The 23,423-nt window shown below is 54.6% G+C and overlaps 2 protein-coding genes across 2 annotated transcripts in view; both read right to left on the minus strand.

Annotated features, from left to right (window-relative positions):
* SCAP (SREBF chaperone) overlaps positions 1–1,084 on the minus strand; it is a 64,105-nt gene extending 63,021 nt beyond the window's left edge. The window contains 1 exon segment of the mRNA XM_050890956.1: positions 961–1,084. The gene's annotated coding sequence lies outside the window, so the exon portion shown is untranslated.
* Positions 1,085–5,019: 3,935 nt separating this feature from the next.
* On the minus strand, positions 5,020–23,363 carry ELP6 (elongator acetyltransferase complex subunit 6). Its single transcript, XM_050915660.1, has 7 exons — positions 23,310–23,363; positions 19,069–19,147; positions 17,381–17,451; positions 10,459–10,589; positions 8,470–8,662; positions 6,940–7,086; positions 5,020–6,314 (listed from the first exon to the last, which is right to left on the minus strand). Exons 1-7 carry the CDS (start codon positions 23,361–23,363, stop codon positions 6,186–6,188), a joined length of 804 nt encoding a protein of 267 aa, XP_050771617.1. The 3' UTR covers positions 5,020–6,185.
* Positions 23,364–23,423: the final 60 nt, after the last annotated feature.

Genomic DNA, 23,423 nt, shown 5'->3' on the forward strand with positions numbered 1-23,423 from the left:
GTCCCGTCCCACCGCCTTTGACCCATCAGCCCCACCAAAACTTTCTACATCCCTCTTTCAGACACGTTTCCTCATGCTTTCCCTCCCTCCCTCTCTGCTCCCTGCTCTCCTCCAGCACAGCAATACCTCAGGCTCACGACTCCCGGTTTCCTAAGCAGTAAACACTCTCTGTTTTGATCCCAGTTCCTTCCAAATCCTCCTGCAGGCAGAGCGGTTGCGACTCCAGGCCCTCAGCAGATCCTCTGCACAAGTACCCAACCAATCCTCCCTCCCTTCCCACAAACACCACTTGCTTCTTCATCCTCAGCTGCCAAGCGGGTAAGGTAGTCCCTTCTACTGCATATCTCAGGACAGCACAGCACCTTGCTCTTTGCAAACAAGAAAATTAATCTTTGTCCTTTTTGCTAAACACCCACACTCTTGCTAATTATTAGAAAGCACATTCGCAAAATAAAACGCAATCCGCACAACCCCCGAAGACGACACCCACCACCCTCCGCAGCCAAATCCAACAGGCACCTGAAGCACCACAGGTTGTGGGGTGGGAAGCATCCAGCGGGCCTCTCCGCACCCACCGGCCTCCTCTGTGCACCCCAAATCCCCCACCGCCCCCCAGAAACACCCACGAGGGGAGGGGAGGCCCCTCAACCGGGGTGGGGGGGACTCCCCTCAGGCTTCCCGCCGGGGAGAGGCCTAAAGGCCGCGGTTCCCTCAGGAGCAAGGGGGGGGGGGGTCCTCGAGCGACCGTTAAACGGCCGTTAAGGGGGGGGGGGGGGGCGGCGGCGCGCGCCTTCCCCTCACACACACGCACGCGCGCGGACGCGCGCGTGCGTGTGTGTGAGGGGAAGGCGCGCGCCCAGGCCCGGCGGGAACCGCGCTGAGGGAAGGAAGCAGCGGGGGGGGGGGGGGGAATATTTCGGTGTCCGTCGGGGACCGATCGCGCTTGCCGGTGCCTCTCACCTCACCGACGGGGAAGCGGCTCCTCCTCACCTCCGACCTTTGACCTCTTCGCGGCCGTAAGTCCGTTTTGTTGGGTTTTTTGGTTTTTTTTTTTTTTTAAATTTATCTTGGGTTTTGGTTTGTTTTAAACACCCCTGCCTTCCTGACCCTAAACCTTTCCGCTCGGCCCGTCGTTCCCGCTCCGGTTCACCCACCCCCTCCCGCCCTCCCCCCGTTGCCGCCGCCGCCGCCGCCGGGCCCCACGCGCGCGCGCAGCGCCGAACGCCGGCCACGCCTCCCGCCGCCGCCGCCGCCGCCGCCGGCGTGGTCACGCCCCCTCCACCGCCACCCCCCAACCACGCCCCCGCACGCAGAACCACGCCTCCGCCGGCATAGCCACGCCCTTTCCGCTACAACCATGCCTCTTGGCTGCCAACCCGCTCCCCTAGCGCTTTGGACACGCCCCCTTCGGCCGTCAGGCCACGCCCCCTCTCGGCGGGGCGGGCGCGCCGCCGCTGACGTGGGAGGGCGGAAGCGGCTCGGTGGCGGCGGGAGCACGTGGAGGGGGGAGGAAGGGGGGGGGGGGAATCAGACCGGGGGGCACGGGAGGGGGACGGCAGGGCCGGGGGCGAGAGGGCTCCCGGGGCACAGAGGGGATCGCGGGGGAGGGGGCAGACCGGGTACTGGCCACCCTGGGGTTCAGCGGGGAGAGCGGACCTGGACCGTGCACCGGGGAATGGCGGGGCTGAGGGAGGTCAGGCGCTGGGAGCCCTGCGGCACAGGGTGGACGCGGGGGCTGAGAGAGGAGGATTGGGCACCAGGAGTCCTCGGGTACCGGGGGGAGAGTGGACCTGGAGTAAGGACCTTGCACCCGGAGCCCTGGGGCTCGGTGCAGGGGATAGAGGTTACTCAGGTACCCGGAGCTGCGGGGAACAGGACACCGGGAGCCCTGGGAACAGAGGGGACAGCAGCACGTGGCTTGGGCTGGGTCAGGAGGGCTGCTCCCCTGGAAGGAAAGTGAGAGCAGCAGGCTGAGGGATAGGGAAAGTGCCGAGGGGAAGGGGCAAGTGGTACCCAGAGGCCAAGGAATCTTCTTTTTTCCTCCAGGAATGCCCATGCTGTTCCTGCCAGCATGGCCCTGGCATGGGGTGGGATACCATGCACCCTGGGCACAGGGCACCCGCAGGGTCAGGTGCACCGAGCAAAGTCATTAGCATCTTTTCCCCGTGGTGTGGAGGAAGCCATGGGCAGGCCAAGGTCTGCAGCAAAGGATCCAGCAGCTCCGGTGCCAGCAGGGGCAAAGGGGAATGGCGGAAGGCAGCCAGCCTGCCACTGCCCCACAGCCAGCCGGCCTCGCACCAGTGCTGCCGGCCCGGCAGTCACCCCCGGCACAGCTCCCTGCTGCCAAGCATCAATCCTGAAATCCCGGGGGAGCCCTGCAAGGAAAGAGGCGGTGTCAGAAAGGAGAGTGGCCCTGAAAAGACAGGTCTTGGTAGGAAACCAGAGCAAGAAGCAGGGAAGGAGCAAAGGAAAGGAAAATAGGACAGGGAAAGGCAGCCCCTGCTCGTTCGTCTCCTGGGGCTGAGCACCCCCCACAAACCGGCCTTTTGCAGGGCCTTTCTTGCAGCCGTCGCACTCTGAGGCTTTCTGACAGTCCCCATGCTGGCAGCCCTGCCCGATACCATTGCATCCAACCCTCTCCCAGGGGACCTGCACCCCTGTCCCACCAGTCCCAGCCTTGGTGGGCCTTTCCCCGGTTGCTGCCTGGCCAAGGCCCTGGGCTGCTCCCACCAAGGCTGAAGGAACGAAGACCGGAGACCTCAGGCCAAGTCCCACCTGCTTTATCGGTCAAGACGCAGCGTTACACAAGCTCTGGCTCGCAAAGAGCTGCACGTAGCGGCGGCCCCGAGCACGCAGATGTTGGCTGACCCTCCGCAAGGCCACCTCGTTCTGCCATCAATCGCATCCCTCCTCACCTCCGCTTTCTGCGCTGCCTTCCCGCAGCGTCAGCTCCAGAGCAAGGTCTCGGTTCGGTCATGGCCGCGCCGGGTGGCCTTGGCTCAGCAGAGCTGCCAGATCGACCTCCGGCGTTCACGTCCTGATGGCAGATGCCGCCTCTGGACGTTGGGCAGGGATGGAGGAAACGCTGGGCTTGGTCCTCGCTGTGAACCAGGAGCCACCACAGGTTTCACCTCCCTTTCTCCAAGAGCCGCTCGTTCGGAAGGGCCTTGGATCCTGGGGAAACATCCCCCTCCACGGGGACACCGGGGGTCGGGGCGCTGCTCCCCGTGTGGTGCCCAGCCCATGCACCCCAGGGACACGCTGACTCCGAGGCCAGGGCAGTATCTGGTTTCTTGCTTGGATGCAGGCATCAGTATAGTGCAGAAAGAACCAGGCAAAAGCCACCAGCGTTGTCACACGGTCACCCTGCCGGTTTTGGAGCAGGGAGGCAGAGCCTGGGAGCAGGGATGTTTTGGGATCTCTCCAAGGGGAAGCTAGTCATACAGGTATTACTTCGATTACACACCATTATATGCCCATTACAGGTGCATTTTAAGCAGCCGTAGTGCCTGCAGCAACCGGTGCCAGCAGCTCCCTTCCCCAAGACTGGTCATCTCGTCCTCCCTTTGCAGATTGTGACCGAGCATTGTCGCCCAGGCACTGCCACCACGCTGGGCTGGCAGCAGCGGCGCTGGGCTCTGCCGCTTGCACGGCTGGCAGCCGAGAAATGCGTTTTACCCCGACAAGGCAGGGCAGGCACCAGCCTGAGGGTTTGTGTGACGTGGGAGGAGACCAAGCCACCAGCCTGCCTCTGCCAGGGCAGGGTACAGTGCTTTGTACCCACCAGCAGCGGTACCACGGCCGGGCCAGGCACCACCAGCTGCCAGGAACCTTCCCAAGGAGCCCCGGACTCTGTGCACAGCTCACAGGCACTCGGGACCCCAAGCCGTGGCGATGTCCCCGGCTCTGCCTCCACACAGAGGTTGGATGAAGGTTTAGGCACAGTAAGCTCTGGACCTGGCTGCTTCCTAGCCCCACGGCTGCCGGGCTGGGCACCCCAAGCACCGCTGGCATGCCACACTCAGGATCCGGCTGCCAGCCTGGGCCACGCACACGGGCAGCTCGGGGCTCACCCACCAAAGATAATTTGGGCCCGTGACACTCTGGGGCTTGGGTCAGGCCCAGGAGGCACCACCTGAGCCTGGGAGGTGGGAGGTTGCTGAGCAAAGCTGGTCTGGAGACACGACTCAGCACTGTTCTTGGCAGCACAGAGACACCCATGGGTTACGTTCTGATATAGCAGGGTCAGGTGATCCTAAAGCACACACGGGGCCTCGTTCCCCCTCCCGAGTTCCTCTCAGCATTCACCACAATCCCCAGAGCCTGCCCAGTCTCTATCGATAAGCAGGCACAGCTTCCAAGCGTGCCAGGGCTCCCCAAGCTCAAGCCAAAGGGGACTGTTCCCAAACCCACGGCAGGACGGGTCACTGAGCCGTGCAGCATTTCTGCGTGGAAAAAGCAGGAACACGTCCCACTGCTGGAGTTGTTACCCGGGCTCTGGAGCTGCAAAGGACCTGGCAGGTCGCTCTTGTCTCTCACAAGCGTGCGGGATGTCGTTTATCTCTGTCCTGGTTTCGGCTAGGACAGAGTTAATTTTCTTCCTAGTAGCTGGTATAGTGCTGTGTTTTGGATTTAGTAGGAAAAGAATGTTGATAACACACTGATGTTTTCAGTTGTTGCTAAGTAGTGTTTATACTAAGTCAAGGATTTTTTCAGCTTCTCGTGCCCAGCCAGCAAGAAGGCTGGAGGGGCACAAGAAGCTGGGAGGGGACACAGCCAGGACAGCTGACCCAAACTGGCCAAAGAGCTATTCCATACCATATGACATCATGCCCAGTATATAAACTGGGGGGAGTTAACTGGGAGGGGGGATCATGGCTCGGGAACTAACTGGGCATTGGTCAACAAGTGATGAGCAATTGCATTGTGCACCACTTGCTTTGTATAGTTTAATTCTTTTAGTATTGCTATTGTCATATTATTATCATCATTATCATTGTTTTTCATTCCTTTCTGTCCTATTAAACTGTCTTTATCTCAACTCACGAGTTTTTTTTCCCGATTCTCTCCCCCATCCCAGGGGTGGGGGGGCAGTGAGTGAGCGGCTGCGTGGTGCTTAGCTGCCGGCTGGGGTTAAACCACGACAATCTCCCACTACAGCCAGAGCATCTACCAGGAGACCTCCAGGTCTGAGCTCTGCTCCCGGGACTGCCCCTTGCATCCATGGGGAGGGAGGGGGACCTAAAGCCGTCTCCTCACCCAGGCTCGGGAGATGCCCATTTCTCTCCCCTCCCAAAGGAGCCTGTGGGGAGTGGTTCCCATACAGAGATCCATGGTTACTTAATGACTGTAGCCTTATCTAATTAAAATTAGTGATTATTAGCCCCCAACAATGCTTCAATATAAGTGCTAGTAATGATTCGTGACCGGGAAGCAGTGGCTGAGACAGAGGCTCACGTACAAGCGTCTGTCCGTTGCCCAAAGCCAAGGACGAGCTTGGGAAGCCGCACGCTGAACAGACACACGCAGGCATGGGGGTTTCACATGAAAAGAGGGAAAGTAACAAAACAAAGCAAGACATCAACCAAGCAAGGCAGCCTCTAGGTCTTAGCGCAGCAAGGCGAGGGACTATACATATAGCTATAGATTTTTTAATTGTGTGGAAGCTGGGAGTTGAGCAAATCTCTCCTGCGCCAGAGCTGGCAGAAAGGTACGAATTGCAACACACTCCCAGACCATCCCTGCCTCCACCCGCTCTGTGTCATCTCCTTAAGCGCCAGCAGGAAGGTGGGGTGATGCCTCCACGAAGCAGCGCCTGGCACTGCCCTGCCCTAACACACTGGAAAAGGTGAGGCACACCCAGCCCGCGGGGCATCCCCCCCTGCTTGTATTTACACGCTCTAAGGGCCATTCTTGCAAGTGTTTGCTCTTCTTCTTGGCCTGCGTACGTTGGGAACGGGGTGGGAGGACAAAGGGATGCAGCAAGCTCTGGGCAGGCTAATCCCCTCGCTGGCACGCAGTTTCAACAGGCGTTTAAGCTTCCCTCCTGGGTCAGTTTGCAGCACCGCTCCTGGAAGGCGCTGGTGAAGCAGCCAGGCTGGTTTGGTGGCACGTCCAGTCTAGAGGTACCAGCCTCCCCGGCCTTGCTCCGCGTTACTCTCACAGCGCTGCACAGTATCGCAGCATCACAGGACTGCAGCTGACAGCCCTCGAGCGAAAAAGGTGACGTTCTTGTCCTGGATCTTATACTGGTAGATCTGGACGAGATCCTGCTCCGCTGTCAGCTCCAAGGACACTCTCCTAATTATTTTAATCTGCAAAGGGAAAGGAACAGGAGTATCATCCCTTTGGCTACCCCCATCACAGCATCCTCACCCCCTGCACCTCTTGCTGGCCTGCAGGGAAGGGGGATCACCGACAGAAAAACCATCAGGCAGCTGCCTGTAACCAGCCCCCTTGGTGGCAGCCCCTGATGAGAGACCACGCAGTAACCAGGCCCCAGCGACTCAGCTGCCCTCCCAGCCCAGAAGAGATCCCTGCAAGCCAGGCTGAGATCCACCGACAGGACAGTTTGGGGAAGCTTCCCAGGAAATAGATAGATTTTTCTTTGCCATCATCTTGGGGCAGGAGACAGCCTGCACTGCAGCTGCTGTATAAACCCCTTCCAGCTTCCAGGGATGGGGGAGTCCCCAGGTGGGAGGGTGTCCCTGAATATCCCCGCAGAAGCGGAGTCACAGCTGTAAGAGCCCGGGTGCTCCAGCAGATCCTGGTGACGGCAGCAAGGCTGCTCGTTAGTCCTTAGACGTGCTGCAGACCAGGCTGGGCCTGGGCCATCTCCCGCGGGGCAGATGGAGCATGTCTCGCCTACCCTTGGGCCTGCAGGCAGTGTCGTGCGTGACATTAACGCGTGCCACCTCTCCGTGCTCTCCTGTGCATTACCTGCCCGTGAACATCCTTGCAGAAGCCGGTCGCCAGCCCCTCTACCCACAGGATCAGGTCACTGTGATGACACAGGGAGTTCACAACCAGTTCGTTTTCCTCGTCTTCTGAATCCTCGTTGCTGTGAACCAGCACCACGATGTTTCCCTGGAAGGAGAGCACCAGACAGCGATGAGCCCCTGGCTGATTCCTAATCCGCTCAGGGTAAGGAAGGGGAGATAGCTTGCACAAATGCCCTGCTAACTAAGCTACTTAGACATCCCGCAGCACGGCGGCTGGTTCTGAGCTAAAGTCCGCTGGGAAAATAAACAGCAGATACATATATAAAACTCTGAAACATCTTGCTGTATATATATTGTATTTACATACACACACACACACACACATATAATATGCAGCCTAAAAATACATCAAGCCTTTGTTATGCGACAGCTGTCTAGTTAAACCAGTCTGTCACGCCACGCAAATGGCAACTCTGAATGAATTCAGAGCAGCTAAATAAAGACGTGGCCGAACGACCGCAGCCAGAGCTATGAGGCTCGAACCTTCACAGCTCTGGCAAGAAGCAAAGAGCTCCCCAACGCAACACCAGCTCTATTAAAAATACATCCCAAGAGTCTCTGCCTGAGCCCATGCAGGTCACCAAGCACTTAAAACAACCTGAAATTCCCAATCAATTAAAATGTACTTTAAAGCTTCAGAACATCTTAGACAGAAATAGAAATGTGTTAGCATGATTTATCATCTTTTTTTAGCTGTTTTGGAGGTAAATATTCCCAGCAAGCAGAACATCCCTTGTCAGCATTTACAGCACAAACACCCTGGTACCATATGAAGTGCAGGATAACAAAACCTGACACCGTCTACTTTATTTCTCACTCAAGCAGAGAGAGAATTGGCCAGGGTGGGGGACGCTGCAATGTAAATAGCAAAGGATGGATGTGACTGTAACGATTTTTGGCTGCAATGCTCTCAGAAGTTAGCACATCACTGGGGCGACCTTTGTAGAAGTGCTGCATTGTCGCACGCCCTTAGAAACCAGCTGGTGCAATGCACAGCAACACTGAAGATTGGTGGAAGCAGAGACTCATGTCCCCTCCAAGTGGACCTTCATCTCTGTCCCCGGCGAGACTCATCAGCCTCCCACTACCTTCATAACCTGTTTCCTTCCCTGCCCTCCCACACACACACAAACATGGGTGTGAGTAGAGATCTCTGGAGAGCCAGGAGCTCTAAGAAACAATGTTTTACACCTCGAATCCCTCCTCACATGTCAGGGACAGAGAGAGCCCTTCTCTGGGCAGCACCTCCTGGAAAACCAGTTGCAAAGGACTCTACACAGGTGCTCCAGGGACTAACACAACTCCCTGAGAGTGGCCCGAGAGCAATGATTTCAATGTCTTGGACAGCCAAAGCCTTCCAAAACCTCATCATGCACAGGTGGAAAAAGAAAAAAAAAAGCCAGGCTTTGCTCCAGAGGCTCTTCTGTACACGTAGCGTACAGGACGCTGCATGCGGAGGGAGCAGTACCTTCAGCTGGGAGCACACGGCGACTCTGCAGTAGTGGATGAAGTCCAGCACCGCCACCGGCGTGGCACCCAAGCTGAGCAGGACGCTGAGGTCATCCACCAGCAGCACTGGGCCCTTCCAGGAGTCGCTGTCGGCGGGAGTCAGGGATGTCCGGACAAATTCAAACAAGGCTTTGAGGTCGGAAGCGCTCTCACTGGAAGAGAAGAAAGAGGTCTCGAGGAGCTTGGCCCACGCGCGGGTTGTGTGTCCCCCTCCTCGCCCACTGACCCAACGCAGGGAACGCCAGCCTGCACCCTCCCTGCTGTCCCCACTGCTGTGAGAGCCACCAGGTCCTACACGTCCCTACAGTCCCTGCTCCTTTACTCGCCTTTGTGCGGTGAAACCCTCCTGCCCTGCTCCAGGGGTCACAGAGTCATAGAATAGTTTGGGTGGGAAGGGACCTTTAAAGGCCATCTAGTCCAACCCCCCTGCCATGAGCAGGGACATCTTCAACTCGATCAGGTTGCTCAGAGCCCCGGCCAGCCTGACCTGGAATGTTTCCAGGGATGGGGCATCTGCCACCTCTCTGGGCAACCTCTGCCAGTGTTTCACCACCCTCAGCGTAAACAATGTCTTCCTTCTATCTAGTCTGAATCTCCCCTCTTTCAGTTTAAAACCATTACCCCTTGTCCTATTGCTACAGGCCCTATCATAAGTCTGTCCCCATCTTTCTTATAAGCCCCCATTAAGTACTGGAGGCCGCTATAAGGTCTCCCCAGAGCCTTCTCTTCTCCAGGCTGAACAACCCCAGCTCTCTCAGCCTTTCCTCATCAGGGAGGTGCTCCAGCCCTCGGATCATCTTCGTGGCCTCCTCTGGACCCACTCCAACAGGTCCATGTCTTTCCTGTGCTGAGGACCCCAGAGCTGGATGCAGTACTGCAGGGAGGGTCTCACCAGAGCGGAGCAGAGGGGCAGAATCCCCTCCCTCGACCTGCTGGCCACGCTACTGGTGATGCAACCCAGTATAGGTTTGGCTTTCTGGGCTGTGAGCGCACATTGCCGGCTCACGTCCAGCTTTTCACCCACCAGTACCCCCAAGTCCTTCTCGGCAGGGCTGCTCTCAATCCCTTCATCCCCCAGCCTGTATTGATACCGGGGGTTGCCCCCACCCATGTACAAGACCTTGCACTTGGCCTTGTTGAACCTTATGAGGTTCACACGGGCCCAATTCTCGAACTTGTCCAGTGCTTGATCCTGCCATACTCCAGCAACACCCACTCAACCGGACCCGAAGGGCTGCACGGTCCCACGGCACAGGGGTCTGTGGGGTTTCAGTGCCTGCCCTGGGTCTCACCAAAGGCTCATCTACCGCAGCATGAGTCTGAAACAGCGGAGAGCCGGGCACATACAGGAACAGGGCAAGTACACAGCCATCCTTTGCCCAGAGGCTGCCTGACCCAGAGGTGGTATCTTCCAATTGAACAGCCCTCAGTGGATTTTTTCTATCAAATCATCAGGGACGTGGAGAAAATGAAGTGGGAATAACAACAAAAACCAGCATGGTTAAAGCAGCACTGTTCTCTTGGATGAGAATAAAACTCAGAATAATTTAAAAAAAGGAATAAAACTGCTTGGATGGAGTTTTATTTGACACAAGCCTGCTGAGTGCTGAAATAAATTTTCCCTAGACCTACAACATGCTTGGCAATGAGGATGGGGGCAGAAATTGCCCCAAAATGCTGGAAAAGGGGGACAGAATCTGAGCAGCAGGGAGAGACAGGGCAGGACAAGCACAGCAGTGTGCACAGTGCTGGCATTGCCCTTCATTTAGGTGTCCAGCTACTGAGTCCTTGGGCTTTGGAGGGAAGCCCAAAGGGAGCCGGGTCTTAGCTGTGGACCTCGCTCATGCTCTCGGTGTTGGCTGCAATGGCAGAAGACACGAGGCGGGGAAAAGCTCTGTGCTGGGGGTCCCGCTGAGCCCCAGCAGAACCACCAACCGCTCAGGCTTACCTTATAAACTGAAGAGGACTGGGCTGTCCTGACTGCTCCTCCTCCTCTCCAAACAAGAGGTCAAGGCAGGACTTGAGGCCTTCCAAGAAGACAAGCTGTCCCCGCTCTTTGGCAGCCGTCAGACTGACTCCCTCGAGAGAGGAAAACATGATGTTGCAGAGAGAGCAGCTTTGGAGGAATGGTGCAAACAGAACCAAGCGGATTGACAGCCAATTTTTATCAAGTCTTATCTAAATGTGCTAATAAAGTCAATGTTTCAGTGAGTCCTGCACAGGGGATGAAACAGGCAGTTCTGTTACACACACTGGTGGACACATTCGCTCTCCTGTATTTTGCCAGGAGATAAAAAAAAAACCCACTGTGATTTGGGGGCTCAGACATCCTGGAATTGCTCCTGGGAAGACAGCCTCATTGCACGGGAGAAAAACAGCTGCTTATCCAGAGGCAGGGAGAGGATGGGTACAGGCTTCTCCACGCTGCCCCAAGGACCCTGCTGTGAGCAATTTCCTCAGCCTCCCTTCTTGGGTGGCAAAAGCCTTTGGCTTTCACTATCTCCAAATCATGGCTGTGGCAATAACGACTCCCCAGCACAACCCACACACCTCAGCGAGGCACAGCCCGGCTCTGGAGAACGCCGTGGGCTGGGCATCCCGACGCTTGCACAATGCCTGGGAGAGAGCAGCGTGGCCAGGGCTCCCACGGAAAGCAGCCTCAGCCCTGACTCCCCTTCGGAGAAGGAGGAGGGACCATAACAAACTGCCTGGGGCCGCAACTCAAACTGAAGCCGAGATTTCCTGCTCTCAGCCTTGCTTGATGATGAGGCCGACCTCAAGAGCCACGTGCTGGGCACGTCCAGCCCCAACAGAGAAAGCCCTGGCAGAGTTGCAGCAGACTCGCAGCAGACCCCAACTGGAGATCTAATTCATGAACTCCTGTCTCATCCTCCTTTCTTTCATCAGCAAGGGCTACTTTTGCCAACCATTCTACAGCTCCTCAGCTTACTGGTAACTGCATCAGCCCACCTTTCAGGAGAAAATTTAGTACCTGTTACTGACACGTTCATACAAAGATATCTCATGCGCACTATCTTAAACCTCGGCAAAACTGTGCGTTTCCTGGCAGAAAGAATTGCAAATTTGCCTGGCTTTCCAGTGTGGGTTGCTTCCCACATTTCACAACGGGACTGTGATTTCTTAAAATGGAACCAAGGAGCATTAACGCCAAGATTCGCAGCATCTCAGCAGCCTGGAAATAGGGCTGTTGTGCAACGCAGCAGGTAGGTGGAGAAGATGGCGAGATAGATGGTTTACAAAGAGTTCAGGAAGGTTTAGCTCAATGCAGTATTGCTTGACAGGCAGAACCGGTGAGCCAGAGGCAGGGAACCAGAAACAAGCATCCTGAGAAAGCAGTTCCCATGTCGCCCAAGAGAAGATATCCCTTCGGGATGCTGCGAGATTTTGAACCCTCCGAAGAAGGTGGCTGAGCAGGACTGGTCAGGAACAGAGGTAAGTCCTAGGGCAGGAGCAGGAGCCCTTACCTTAAGCTGGGACTGGCTTCTGCCTGAACACTGGAAGATACTTTATAAGCATCACAGAAAATACAGATTTTTGCTTATTTCCTAAGCAGTCGTGCTGGGAGCTGCAGGACACTTGAGCACAGAGCCTGAGTCGCCCAGCAAGGGGAAGGTTCGTAGCAGCTCTTCCCCCAGGACCTCGAGCACTGAACAGAGCGCTGTGCTTGGCACTGTCCCAACACCTTCTTTTGAAAAGACCTTGGAGGTTTTCCAAGCATTTCCCAGTCCTCACGACACCCTGAGAGCCACCGCGCTCTCTTTGCTCACACACGAGAGGGAGATGCAGCAAAGAGATGTGTCCACTTCTGCCTCCTGCTTTTTACCCCCGTGTTTCACCTGCTCGACCTTCCTGTTATTCTGACATGAAAATGTACATGAACATTTTAAACCCCCTTTTCTTCTCTTTTTTTATTAAAAAAGATTGTAAAGCCACATCTTAAGCATCTGATCAATGAGACAATCCCTACAAGGGGCTGGGCCCAGCTGCTTTGTGAGCATGGCATTTCCACATGAGGACCTCCAGAGAGAAGGTCTGGGTAGATAAGGAAGAGGTCCTTTCCAGGAAGATTAATCCTGAGCTCCTGCAAGGCTTATCAGTTGCCACAGGTTCAGTGCTAATGAGAGGAAAGACAGATTCCCACTGCTTTCCCTCCCAGCTGAAAGGCGAGGGGGAGAGGATCCATTCATCAGGGCTGCTGCCAGAAAACGCTGTCTACGGCAATTAGAAAACAACGGATCGGAGGCAACGTCTTCCATCACGGCCAGGAGATACTTCAACAAGCAGAGGCTACTCCAAGGTGAAGGCCGTCTGACATGTCCCCACCTCAGATCCAGTTTTTAAATCAGCCCTGAGCTTGCCCTTCTTTTTCCTGGTCTTCCACACATGCTCTGGGAGGAAACTGGTCCAACCTGCCACAAAAAACTCTGGGAAGGAGAGCCTCAGGCAAGGCACCAGCCAGCACTTTTGGACACATCCCTTTTGTTTTCAAGCACCTTCTCAATGAACAGCATTAACCAGCAAGTGTTGCAGCAAGCTCTTGCCTCATCTAATCCACATTGTCTCCTCTCCTTTCCCCTTCTCCCAGGCAAGCCAGGAGCAGTAATTCCCATGAATGAGACTGTTACAGAGCGTTGGGGCCCTTCCCTCTCCCTGCCATACCTCCTGCCAGCCCCGAGCCCAGCAGAGGCTGATGTGGGCTGCAGGCAGAAGGATTCGGCTTTTGCAGGTGGTATTTGCTCACCAAAAGCGTGCCAGAAAGCAGGGCAGGAACGGAGAGCTAAAGGAAGCCTCTTGGGCAACTGCAAGCACACACGATGGAAACGTTTCTAGCCAAGGACAGAAGAACCTTTATGTGGCAGGCCAGGAGCAGGGAACGGCCGGCAAATACCTGACGTGCCATAAAGCGGGGCTGGGTTGCACAGCAGTCTCACAAACCTCCTCCCCTCGTGAATTTTTGGAGTCCATAGGACTCGGCACTTGCTGAGATGTTTTGCTGCAGCAGTGGCTAAATTCACTATTAATGTCAATAATTCAGTAACTGATTTTAACTTTGCTTCAGCCATTTCTGCCTGCACACACAAACTCTCTATACTTCAGATCAGCAAGAAAACAGTGTCCCCTCTTTAAAATACCCAGCAGCTTAGTGCTATTACACCAGGGCCTGCCTGGATGACAGAGAGAAGGGCCACAGCATGAGAGGAAGGTAGCCAGGGGCAGGGTGCTTGTGGGTCAGACCAGGAATTCAATCTCCTCGGTGCCATGACGTTCCTGGGTGGACCCAGGAAGTCCAGTCTCATTTTCCAGCTGGGGAACCAGGTCCCAGAGAGACAGCATTGGATGGAGACCTGGACTCACCCCACTGCAGTCATCTGCCATAGCAAACCTCTGCTTGTCTCACAGCTAGCAGCCCACCCGATGTGACCTCTGGAAGCAGCACAGGAAGCATCAGAACAGCTCAGAGACGGTGGAAAAAGTGCTCAAAATGGCCAACAGCACCTTCCTGACTGCCACAGACACTACACACGTCCCTGCTGCAGAGCCACAGTGCTGCAGAGCACCCAAACAGCGTGCATTACCAGCCCTGAAAGCTTTCATTATCTCGCAGCACCACGTTCCATTATCACCAGGAGCACGCAGACATTATCTCTGGCAATCTGTCATTTATCGATCAAGCCCAGAAATGCTTCTGAAACAGCAGCTCAGCGTGACTGGAGCTGCGAGCTCCGCAACGGAGCACAATTGTTCTCGTCCGTCCGGGATGCTGCCAGCTGGGCAGCGTGGCAGCCCACTGGCCTGCCAGCAGTGACGTCCCTTCAAACCAGAACCGCCGCTCGCCGCTGGCCATTTCATAAGGGAAAGCAAAATATTTGCAGGAGAGAACTAGTAATGGAGCATGGGAGGCAGCAGTCATTAGCTCAAACAGCAAACACAGCCGTGGTACAAAGTGCGATGGATCTGTGATCAGGCAACTGGCCAAGGTCTCTTCTCTAGTACAGCTACCTGCAGGGGAAAGCCGAGGTGACCAGGCGATGTCCTCTGGTCTGTGATCTCAGCACTGTGGCAGGGGACAGGGGAGCAGGCAAAAGGGAGACCAAATGGGGACAAATATGTTTTTCCTTTAAAACAAAACAAACATTGTACAAATGAGGGTGGGAACAGCAATCTGGCAAGCTGCCCTGGTGCTGTTTGTCTTGCTACGGCCCAGCATGTTCTCTACAAGGTCATGACAAATAACATTAACTGTCCCTTAAAATTAAGTGCAGATCCTCATGAAAAGAGCAGGATTTGCAGAAAAGGAAAGTGTGAAGCCAGTATTGCAGAGCCAGCACAGGCACAAAAATCCAGGGAAGGTTTTTCCTGCAAGTAAAAATACATTACTGCATTTAGCTAACCCATAAGGAACTGGTTCTGGACCGGTAAGACCTGGCAACACTGTACGGAAGCAGTACGTAAGGTAAGCATTACTTCACTATGTATAAATATTCAGTATATCACCATACATCAGGTGCTACAAGGACCAGATCCACAAAACATCACTGTAAAGACTGTATAATACGACCCTGGCTCCAGGACCCTTCCTCCTAGGCCTGGGACCACCTCGTTCCCAGCAGAAACAGGAGCATCACCAAGTTATGAAGCTCTTCCAACTGCAGTCTTTCATAAATGCATAATCTTCTGCTAGGAATGATTATGCATGGAAGATTTAACCTGTGGCTGGGATAACATAACGCAGGTGGCTGCCCACGGGCCAGATTCTTCCAAGCAGTTCCTGGAGGAACTACAGCCTGACCCCTGCAACTCTCCCGGCCAACACAGAGCACCGGGCAGCTGGTCTTGAGCTCGCCACCGAGGAAGAGGAGATGGGAAGGGAGCGGCCGGTCATTTGGTGGAGCACACAGCTCACCTAACTGCAGCAGGACACAGGTCAGGGTACCGCCTGAAATCGGGGTTTGCTGCAGCCATGTAAATGACATCCCAGCTGGTCTCCAGTAGAGATCTACAGCAGCAAATTCTTAAGCAAGTCTAAGAGTGAAACTACCCTGCCAAACACCACCTTTACTCAGCCTGATGTGTTCATTTAGGCAAAGAAGGATTAAAGCAAAGACAAGATCTTATGGAAACTGCAGACAGCTATAAATAACTGATGTTACGACCTCCAACTCCTCAGAGCTTAGGAAGAATTTACACCAACCAACCACACGGGCACCTGTGAAGTTATAACGTAAGACTGACTCAGACTTGCAACCAACGGGACAGGTGACAGCTCACCGCGGCGGGCAAATGTAATCGCTTCCCTGAACTCCCCTGGGCAAACTGTATTGTTCTTCTTATCACCTCCCTTCATGTCAGTAACCTTTTTGTTGAAGCATTAGACAGCAACTCATTTCAATTTGCATTGCACATGTGCTCCAGCTAATCTTCATGTTCTCTCCCTTCTCAGACTCTCCCACGAGGGAGATGACAACAGCACCTATTAAAAGCACACGCACAAGCTGTGCGCTGGGAAATTTCACCACATTAGGAAACACACCAACAAACAGGATGCTGCTTTTACAGTAGGCAAGGATCCCATATTTAACAGCTGAATCTCCTACCTACACCAGTTGCTATGCCCTGTTTCCTGTCCCACTTAGCGAGTTCCCCCCAAGATTTCCTCCTCTCTGCAACACGAAGGCCAGAACTATTCAGTGCTCACAGAGGCTGGTTTGCTCAGCAGTGGGGTATGGGCTCTGCAGGGGAATCGCATGTTGAGTATCTGCCTGTGAGTTAAAGCTCCACGTGGAAATGCTGCGTTTGCTCAGTTCATTTTATTTAACTTAGGTCTGAGCTCTCAGACCATTGATCTCCTTTTAAAAGGTAAAAACTGAGTAGTAAATAAAATACAGTTGTTTAGCAAGCACCGAAACTCAACCCACATTTACAGTGCGGAATACACCGTTATTGCAACACCTGGTTCTTCAACACCTGAAAGTGTTTATAAGCAGCAGCACTGCTGGGATTTCCAGCAGAAGCAGAGGAGGGAGGACCAATGCAAGCCCTCATCCCTTTGGCCCTGGCAGGTCACCTGGACTTCCCAACCGGAGCATTTCACATGTGAGCGTTGTACAAAAAGCTGAGAGATGCAGTTTAAAGCCAGAGCTCAGACTGATTTGCTGACACTGGGAATGACCCTGCCTACTTTGTTTCTCCATTTCCTCGTTTCAGGGTACACATAATCCTTGCCTGACTCAGGACGGGAAGGAAATCCATAAGAACGTACTCAGCGCTTGTGGCTCCTCAGACGGCTCAAACTGATGGCTTGGCCCAGAGGCCAAAGAGGCATACAGGTGTCCTCCTGAACCTACAGCTGATTCAGCCCAAAGCACTTCATCACAACGTAACCGCAGGACAGAGCATAAAGTCACCTCAGGAGCTCCTGTGCCGTACAGCCAGCACATCCTGCAGGCGTACAGAGAGGCCCTAGGGACGTAGACACCCAGCATTTTTCTCCCCAAAGCACTAATGAAACTACATCTGCCAGTCTGGGCCTGTCTGAGGAATGCCGATCTCCAGAAAACATTTCTAAGCACAAAGCAAGCAAGCAGCTGTTCAGCTCTCTGCCCTCTCCGGGGCAGAGCCCGGTGGGGCCCTTGCAGTGAGCCTCGTAGCCAGGTTTTTGCCCTATATCACATCCCTTCTCCAGCAAGAAGTGCTCTCCATCCCCTGCCGCAGGAGCACCAATCCTGACTGTCCCCGTCAAGATCTGGAAACATTTGCTCACATGCAATTCCTGTTCCCCATTCTCATTCCTTTCCACCCAACAGAAACTACCCAGACCTGTAATCATTAACCTATGCCGAGAGACTTACCAGCTTCTGTGCTACGATGTTATAGTGACTGAAGGATTGGAGCAGGGCCACAAAGCAAACCTTACAGCCAGCTGGGTGAGAAGACAAAAAGACAGGTTATCATTTCAATTTTGCAAGCTGCCACTATCAAAGCACGTACATCACAGCAGCCAGGCTACAAATCTGTCTGGAAAGGCCTTGAAGTGAGACAGGTCTAGGCAGCCCCTCATTTGCTCGTGGCTGGGCTTTCAATTTTCACCTTTCTATAGGATTTCCACATTAGGGAAAATGTTCGTCAGTTTAAAAAGAAAGGGAAAGATCAAGAAAAAGATGACATAAAAAAAGTAGGAGGCCCCTTTTCTGTCTCGTGCCATCCTGCCCTGGGATCTCCTGGCACTGCTTGCTGCAAGGAGGCCAACAGCCGACCGTGACACAAACTACTGAAACCACTGATGTGCCAAAAATCCCTGTTTTGGCTCTCGTAGGGCAAGTGACCTTGACTGGGAAAAAAAAAACCCACAGAACAAGCAATTTTGACAAAAACACCTCACTAAAATGTGATTTTGGAAAACCCGGCATGTGACAACCTGGCCTTATGGTTTGGGTATGAACAAAATCAGTATTTGTTTCTCCCTGCCAGAGAGCAGGACATGGATTTCAAGTGGAACAAGTCAGTGGCCGCACTTGAGCCTTCACTGACCCCTCGGGAGCTCCCAAAGGTTTTGAGCACCAAGCGGGTACTTGGATAACATGGGGGTGCTACAGACACAGAGTAACTGGCACCCAGGTCCCGGGGTGGAAACGAGAGGGTGACAGCAAGCACACTGCCTTGAGATATTAAATCCCAAAGGGCTGCCTACCCACAGGGATGGTGAGACTTTTCCCAGGCAGACTGGCAGCTCCGTGCAGCGACTCCCAGGACAGTGCTGTGGGTCAGCACGTTAGCAGAGCCGTGCGGGGACGCGGGCAGACCCTGAGGCAGTGCCTCGGCAGGGCTGTCCCTTTGAACCGTTCACACTGTTAATAACCTGCTCTCCAGGGGCTTTCCTGCAGTTTCACTGTTTCATTAAGTAAAACAATTTTTTAAAAATGAGGTAAAGCCATAGCTGAGGAAGTGGCAGTTATGGGGGGCAGGATGCACTCAGCCCCGCCACCTGCACAGCACTCTGAGCTAAGTTTCAAGTCTGATAGGTACCAGATTTGCTGGGCTGCCTGCTTTGCCAGCAGAAAGCTGGAGGAGTCCATGAGTCCAGCGCCCGCTCTGCAGGGGCTGGTAGGTTACTCACAGGTGAAACTGTTAGCAGAAAAGCAATTAGGCAACTTGCCAGGCTCTTTCTTTGTTTGTTCACTCACCACCAGCCAGTTGTTCCTGATATTTCTAATTACATTATAAAACACCTAGCTAGTGAAGGAATTACAGTCAACACCTCACTATCAGATGCCCATGTGATTTACAACGTTCACTGCACTAATAACGAAACAAGGTGCACAGAAATTATGGGATGAACCCAAGGATATAGAGCAAGTCCCAAGAACAAGTCAGGACTGGGATCCATAAATCCTGACCCCAAAGCTCTGTGCTAATCCGAGGATGCCTCACGCTCTGCAAAACCAGCCTCTGCTCACACAGAAACACTTTACGCTGAAGGAACCTCCAAGGAGCAGGCAAAGGCAAACCCTTGCCTTGGAGAGTCCTGCTGCTGACATACCTCTGAGGTAGAAGGAGAGGAAATGGTGCACCAGGAAGCTGCCATCTGTTCTGGTGTCTCGCAGCAGCGTGAATTTACCCTGAAAAAGAAGCAGCAAAATAACTTAACAGAGGAAGATGAGGGCACAAACTGCTCCCAGTTCCATCTTGGTAGACAAGATGTCTGCTCAGGCTAGGTGAAACCCTGCAGGTATTAGTCAGAGAAAGAAGCGACAAGCAGCGCTCCAGCCACCGTCCATTTACAAAGGGATGCCAGCGCTTCCTCTGGGGACAGCCCACGGGGAGGCATTAGAAGATGTTGAGTTCACTGCTTTCTGAAAGACGTGCCCACCAGCTAAAAGCCCTTGCCCTAGACTGAGACCCCAGCTGGACCCCTACGCCCTGTGCCCACCAAGAGCCACTTCCTCAGATGGAAACACCCGTCTGCTGCAGAGGACACCAACGAGCAGCACTGCGCTCACCAGTGCCGGCACATCCACAGCACGCACGTATTCGTGCCCCTGGTGCTGGACACCGTCGTCATGGGTGGCTGCGAGCAATTTCCACCTCCCAGCTTTGTCCCCCTCTCCTCCAATTCACAGTCATCTTTCTACTCCGAGTGGCACAGATGGCAGGGGGACAACAGCCACCCACTCTGTTCCCAGTCTATTCTCCCACTGCCACCGCCAGCGTCGCCTGTGCGCTTAAAATGGCAGCCCTGCTACAGCTGCTGCTTCTCCTGTCCCCAAACAGCCCTCCCTGTCCCCTCTTCCAGGCTTACCTCAAACATGCCACGTTCAGAGCAGAAAACCTTATCATCAAAATGTGTACTGGAGCAGAGCTCTCTGCACAAAGTATATACCTTGTTTTGATCACGCAGGAAATTAATTCCGTTCATCAGTGCATGCTTGTTATCAGTACCAGTCTCATCAAGGCATTTGTTTCCATTAAAACCTTAGTCAAGACGTTTCTTTAATCAATACAAATCATAGAAGGGCTGCTTTTAATCACAAAGAACTTATCAATGCTTTTTTTTTTCCCCCCCACAATCTATTAGAAGAAAAGAAAAAGCCTTTTGCAGTAACAAGCAATCTACCCACAGGCAATTCACAAGCCATCTATCAGAGTTAACTCCCCAGCCCCTAAAACGTGTTATAAAGCGGTGCTAATGGAACGGCAAATATTGAACACGTCTGCAGGGAATGCAAAGCAGAAGCCAGGGTAGAGAAGCGCTGCTCTGCCTCAGCCAGAGAGAGAGCTCTTTCCCAGCCAAGAAAAGGGTTATGCCTCTGTGTCCGTTACAATAACAGGAGGCACCACCCCGGTGAGCATCTTGCTGAGATGTATCCTCCACGGCTAAGCCTGGAGCGGTCTTTGGGTTCAAACAGCCTAAGCTCAAACATTCAGTGGTTTATCTTCTGCACGACTCCATCCCCTTCAACTCTCCTCTTCCCCACAATGGCCCCCTGCAACAGCAGGCTGAATGCCACCCCAGTTCCCCTCCCTCGCCTGCTAGCTCTCGAAAGGCTCTCTCCTTTGCTCCCACATACGCTGCGCAGAACATGGCAGGGTGTTATCATTCAGAGCATACATTATTTCGCTTTTTCAAACCTTCCAGTTATCAACCCTTAAATCCTGCCAACCCTCACTTCACTGTCACACTGCAGCTGCTTAGAGAGCACTCAAAACTCTTCATTTCTGATGCTTGGATGCCCAGCTAGCCAGGGGTGGAAATGTCCAAACCACGCATCTCCAGAGGCAGCAGCTGCACCAAAGCACAGCTGGTGGAAGGAAGAAAGGCAGGCAGGCAACAGCTCTGGGCAACTCCAGCATCCTGCTTGTGGTCGCAGAACTGCGACCTTTACCAAAAAGCCTTTACCAACTCCAGAGCATAGGATACAAATACAGGAATCGGGGTTCTACCAGTCGTGTCGACACAAGGAGGAAGGCATGCAAAGCCAGCAGGAATCTGCGAGGCTTTCCAAGGTTTGCAAACCCCTGGGGCCATGCTGTTTTCATGCAGGTCCGTGCACCTCTGGCACCCATCCCCACAGATGGCATATATCAAATTGTTTAGCAGTTGGCTGGAAGAAACCAGGTCCCTGGGGGTCCTGAGGGTGGGCGGCTTCCCCTTGCTGCCAGGCAAGAGGAATTTTCCTGCTGAGGAGCAGGTAAGTCCTGGCCCCCTCACCAAGGACCTTGTTTGCCAGCGTGCAGAAACCCCGCAGCCCCCAATTTGCCACCACAGAGGCGCGGTCTGATTCTCTTCCCCCTTCTGCGCATCCTTCTCAAGCCCAGAAAGACGCTGCTGGGGACGAAGCACTTCCAAAGGCAAGGCCTTCTTGTAGCACCTTCTCCATCCGTCTGCCCCAGCCTGTTCCCTCCACACTCCGCCTTCACACTCTTTCCACCTGCAGGCTCCAAGGCAGAAGCTGCAGCTACTTGTTAGAAACTGCCAAAATCCCTTGGCAGGGCAGCAGCGGGCGTCACAAGCATTCAGCGGTGACACGTCAGATACACCCACGCAGGCGGCAGCTTCATCCACCCACTAGCCCTGCAGTGAAGGCATTTGTCAGCACTTTGAAAATGGCAACTGCAGAGATGCAGAAATCAGGATGGCAGAGATGGGAAGAAAAGATTTGCAAAGGGCTGATGCTTTTGAAGCACAGCGGGACACCGATTTCCAGCCAGCCCTGGCCAGATATCTCGGCACACCCCACGGACCTTAACTCCCAAGGGGAAGAGCCCAGACCCGGACTGCACGGCTCTGCGCAGCAATCGGTGACACTGAGCGGTGCAGAGAGGGACTTGCAAAACAAGAATGCTCATGATTCACTACCGGGTTAGTCCACATCGCAGTGTATGAACTCAACCTTCCAACTCTGGCATCAGGGAACACCGCTCGTTCTGCAGCCAGCCATATTCTGGTGCTACGCTACTCCCAGACACCTCGACAAAGAGGAATCTGGAGCGTGCGGTGGGAAGTCCAAGTCCCCGGCTGATGGGAGAGGAAGAGGAGACACAAATCCCAAGCAATTCCTCACACAGAGGAGCCTTTGGTGCAGCTCCTGTCGGGTCCTGCCTGGGCTGCCAAGTCCAAACTCAGGCTCTTCAGGCCAAATCTCCTTTTGGTTTTGCTCTGCAGAATTTCCTTTTGGCAGCGAGGTGAGGCCCCCGCCTCCAAAACCAGGCTTGTGGATGACAGCATCCCCGCTCATCCCACAGCTCCACCATCAAACCCGCCTTAGAGCACAGGCTCCGCTCTGCCAACAACCTCCACCGAGGGCTCCTCGCTTAGCATTTCACGTGCGTTAAAAACCCAACCATCAACCCACAGGAACCACGGAGACTTGGGAATTTACACAGCCTCAGTCTATCCTTTATGGAGAGCCACACCGCTACCACCGAGCCTTAGCCAACCACCTCTACCAGGTTTGCTTCGAGCCTCGAGGCCCTGACCTCTATCCAGCAGCACTCTCCCAGCTTCTCCCCGGTGTTTCTTCCCCAGCAGACGAGCCCTGCCCCGCTCCGGGCAGGCTGACAAGGAATTACCTCACTGGTGTTTTCCAGCCCAGGGAGAAAGCTGCCCTACTCACACCGTAAGCTCTACAAGGAGAGCAGGGGGGGAAACTCAGACTTACGAAATAAATTATCACCCCAAACCTGCTTTTATTATCTAAGCTAGCATCTATCAGGAAAAAACATGTAGTAATGTGTCACACACGCATCTTTTATTAACTTTTTACCCGAAGCGCTTCACGGCTCTTACAGAGGGCGAGGGTGTTTAGTTACAGCGGGATTTCATTAGCACAAAAACTGCATGGATGAAAACTGAGTGGCCTAAAGGAAGAGAAACCTGTAGAATACACCGCAGGGCCCGGAGGAGCCGGTTTTACCCCCATTTTTTGCTGTTAGTCACGGCACGGCAGCGACCACGCACAGACACACCGGGGGCCGAGGGCTGCGGGGACAGCGCCCAGCCCCTCCGTAGCGGCGGATACCGGAGCCAGGGCCGTGAGGGGAGGCGGGGAGCCAGGGCCGGGCGAAGGGAAGAGCGCGAAGGCCGTTAAGCACCCCGGGAGAGGCGGAGGCGGCCGCCATGCCGCGCTCCCGCCGCCGCCGCCTCACGAGGCCCCGCCCCTCCCAGCACGCACCGCGCGGCTCCCGGCGAGCAGCGCTGCCCGGACTACAGCTCCCGGCAGGCCCTGGGCGGGCCCCCACTGCCGCCACGGCGGCCCCGGTCCCTCCCGCCCGCCCTCTCACCGTCTCCGGCCGCTGCGGGGAGGCGTCCAGCAATTCGTTCAGCTCCGCGAACATGGCGGGCGGCCGCCGCTGCCGGGACCCGGAGGCTTCCGGCAGGGGGGCGGGGGGGGGGGG

This window comes from Gymnogyps californianus, chromosome 2 (assembly GCF_018139145.2).
Source record: "Gymnogyps californianus isolate 813 chromosome 2, ASM1813914v2, whole genome shotgun sequence".
Classification (NCBI taxonomy): domain Eukaryota; kingdom Metazoa; phylum Chordata; class Aves; order Accipitriformes; family Cathartidae; genus Gymnogyps; species Gymnogyps californianus.

Coding starts and splice junctions, on each gene's coding strand:
- ELP6 (XM_050915660.1), bottom strand. CDS start 23,363: ATGTTCGCGGAGCTGAACGAATTGCTGGACGCCTCCCCGCAGCGGCCG. Junction 10,590..17,380: donor ACATCGTAGCACAGAAGCTG/GTAAGTCTCTCG, acceptor TCCTCTCTCGAG/GGAGTCAGTCTGACGGCTGC. Junction 7,087..8,469: donor CCGTGTGCTCCCAGCTGAAG/GTACTGCTCCCT, acceptor CTCTCCTTCCAG/GGAAACATCGTGGTGCTGGT.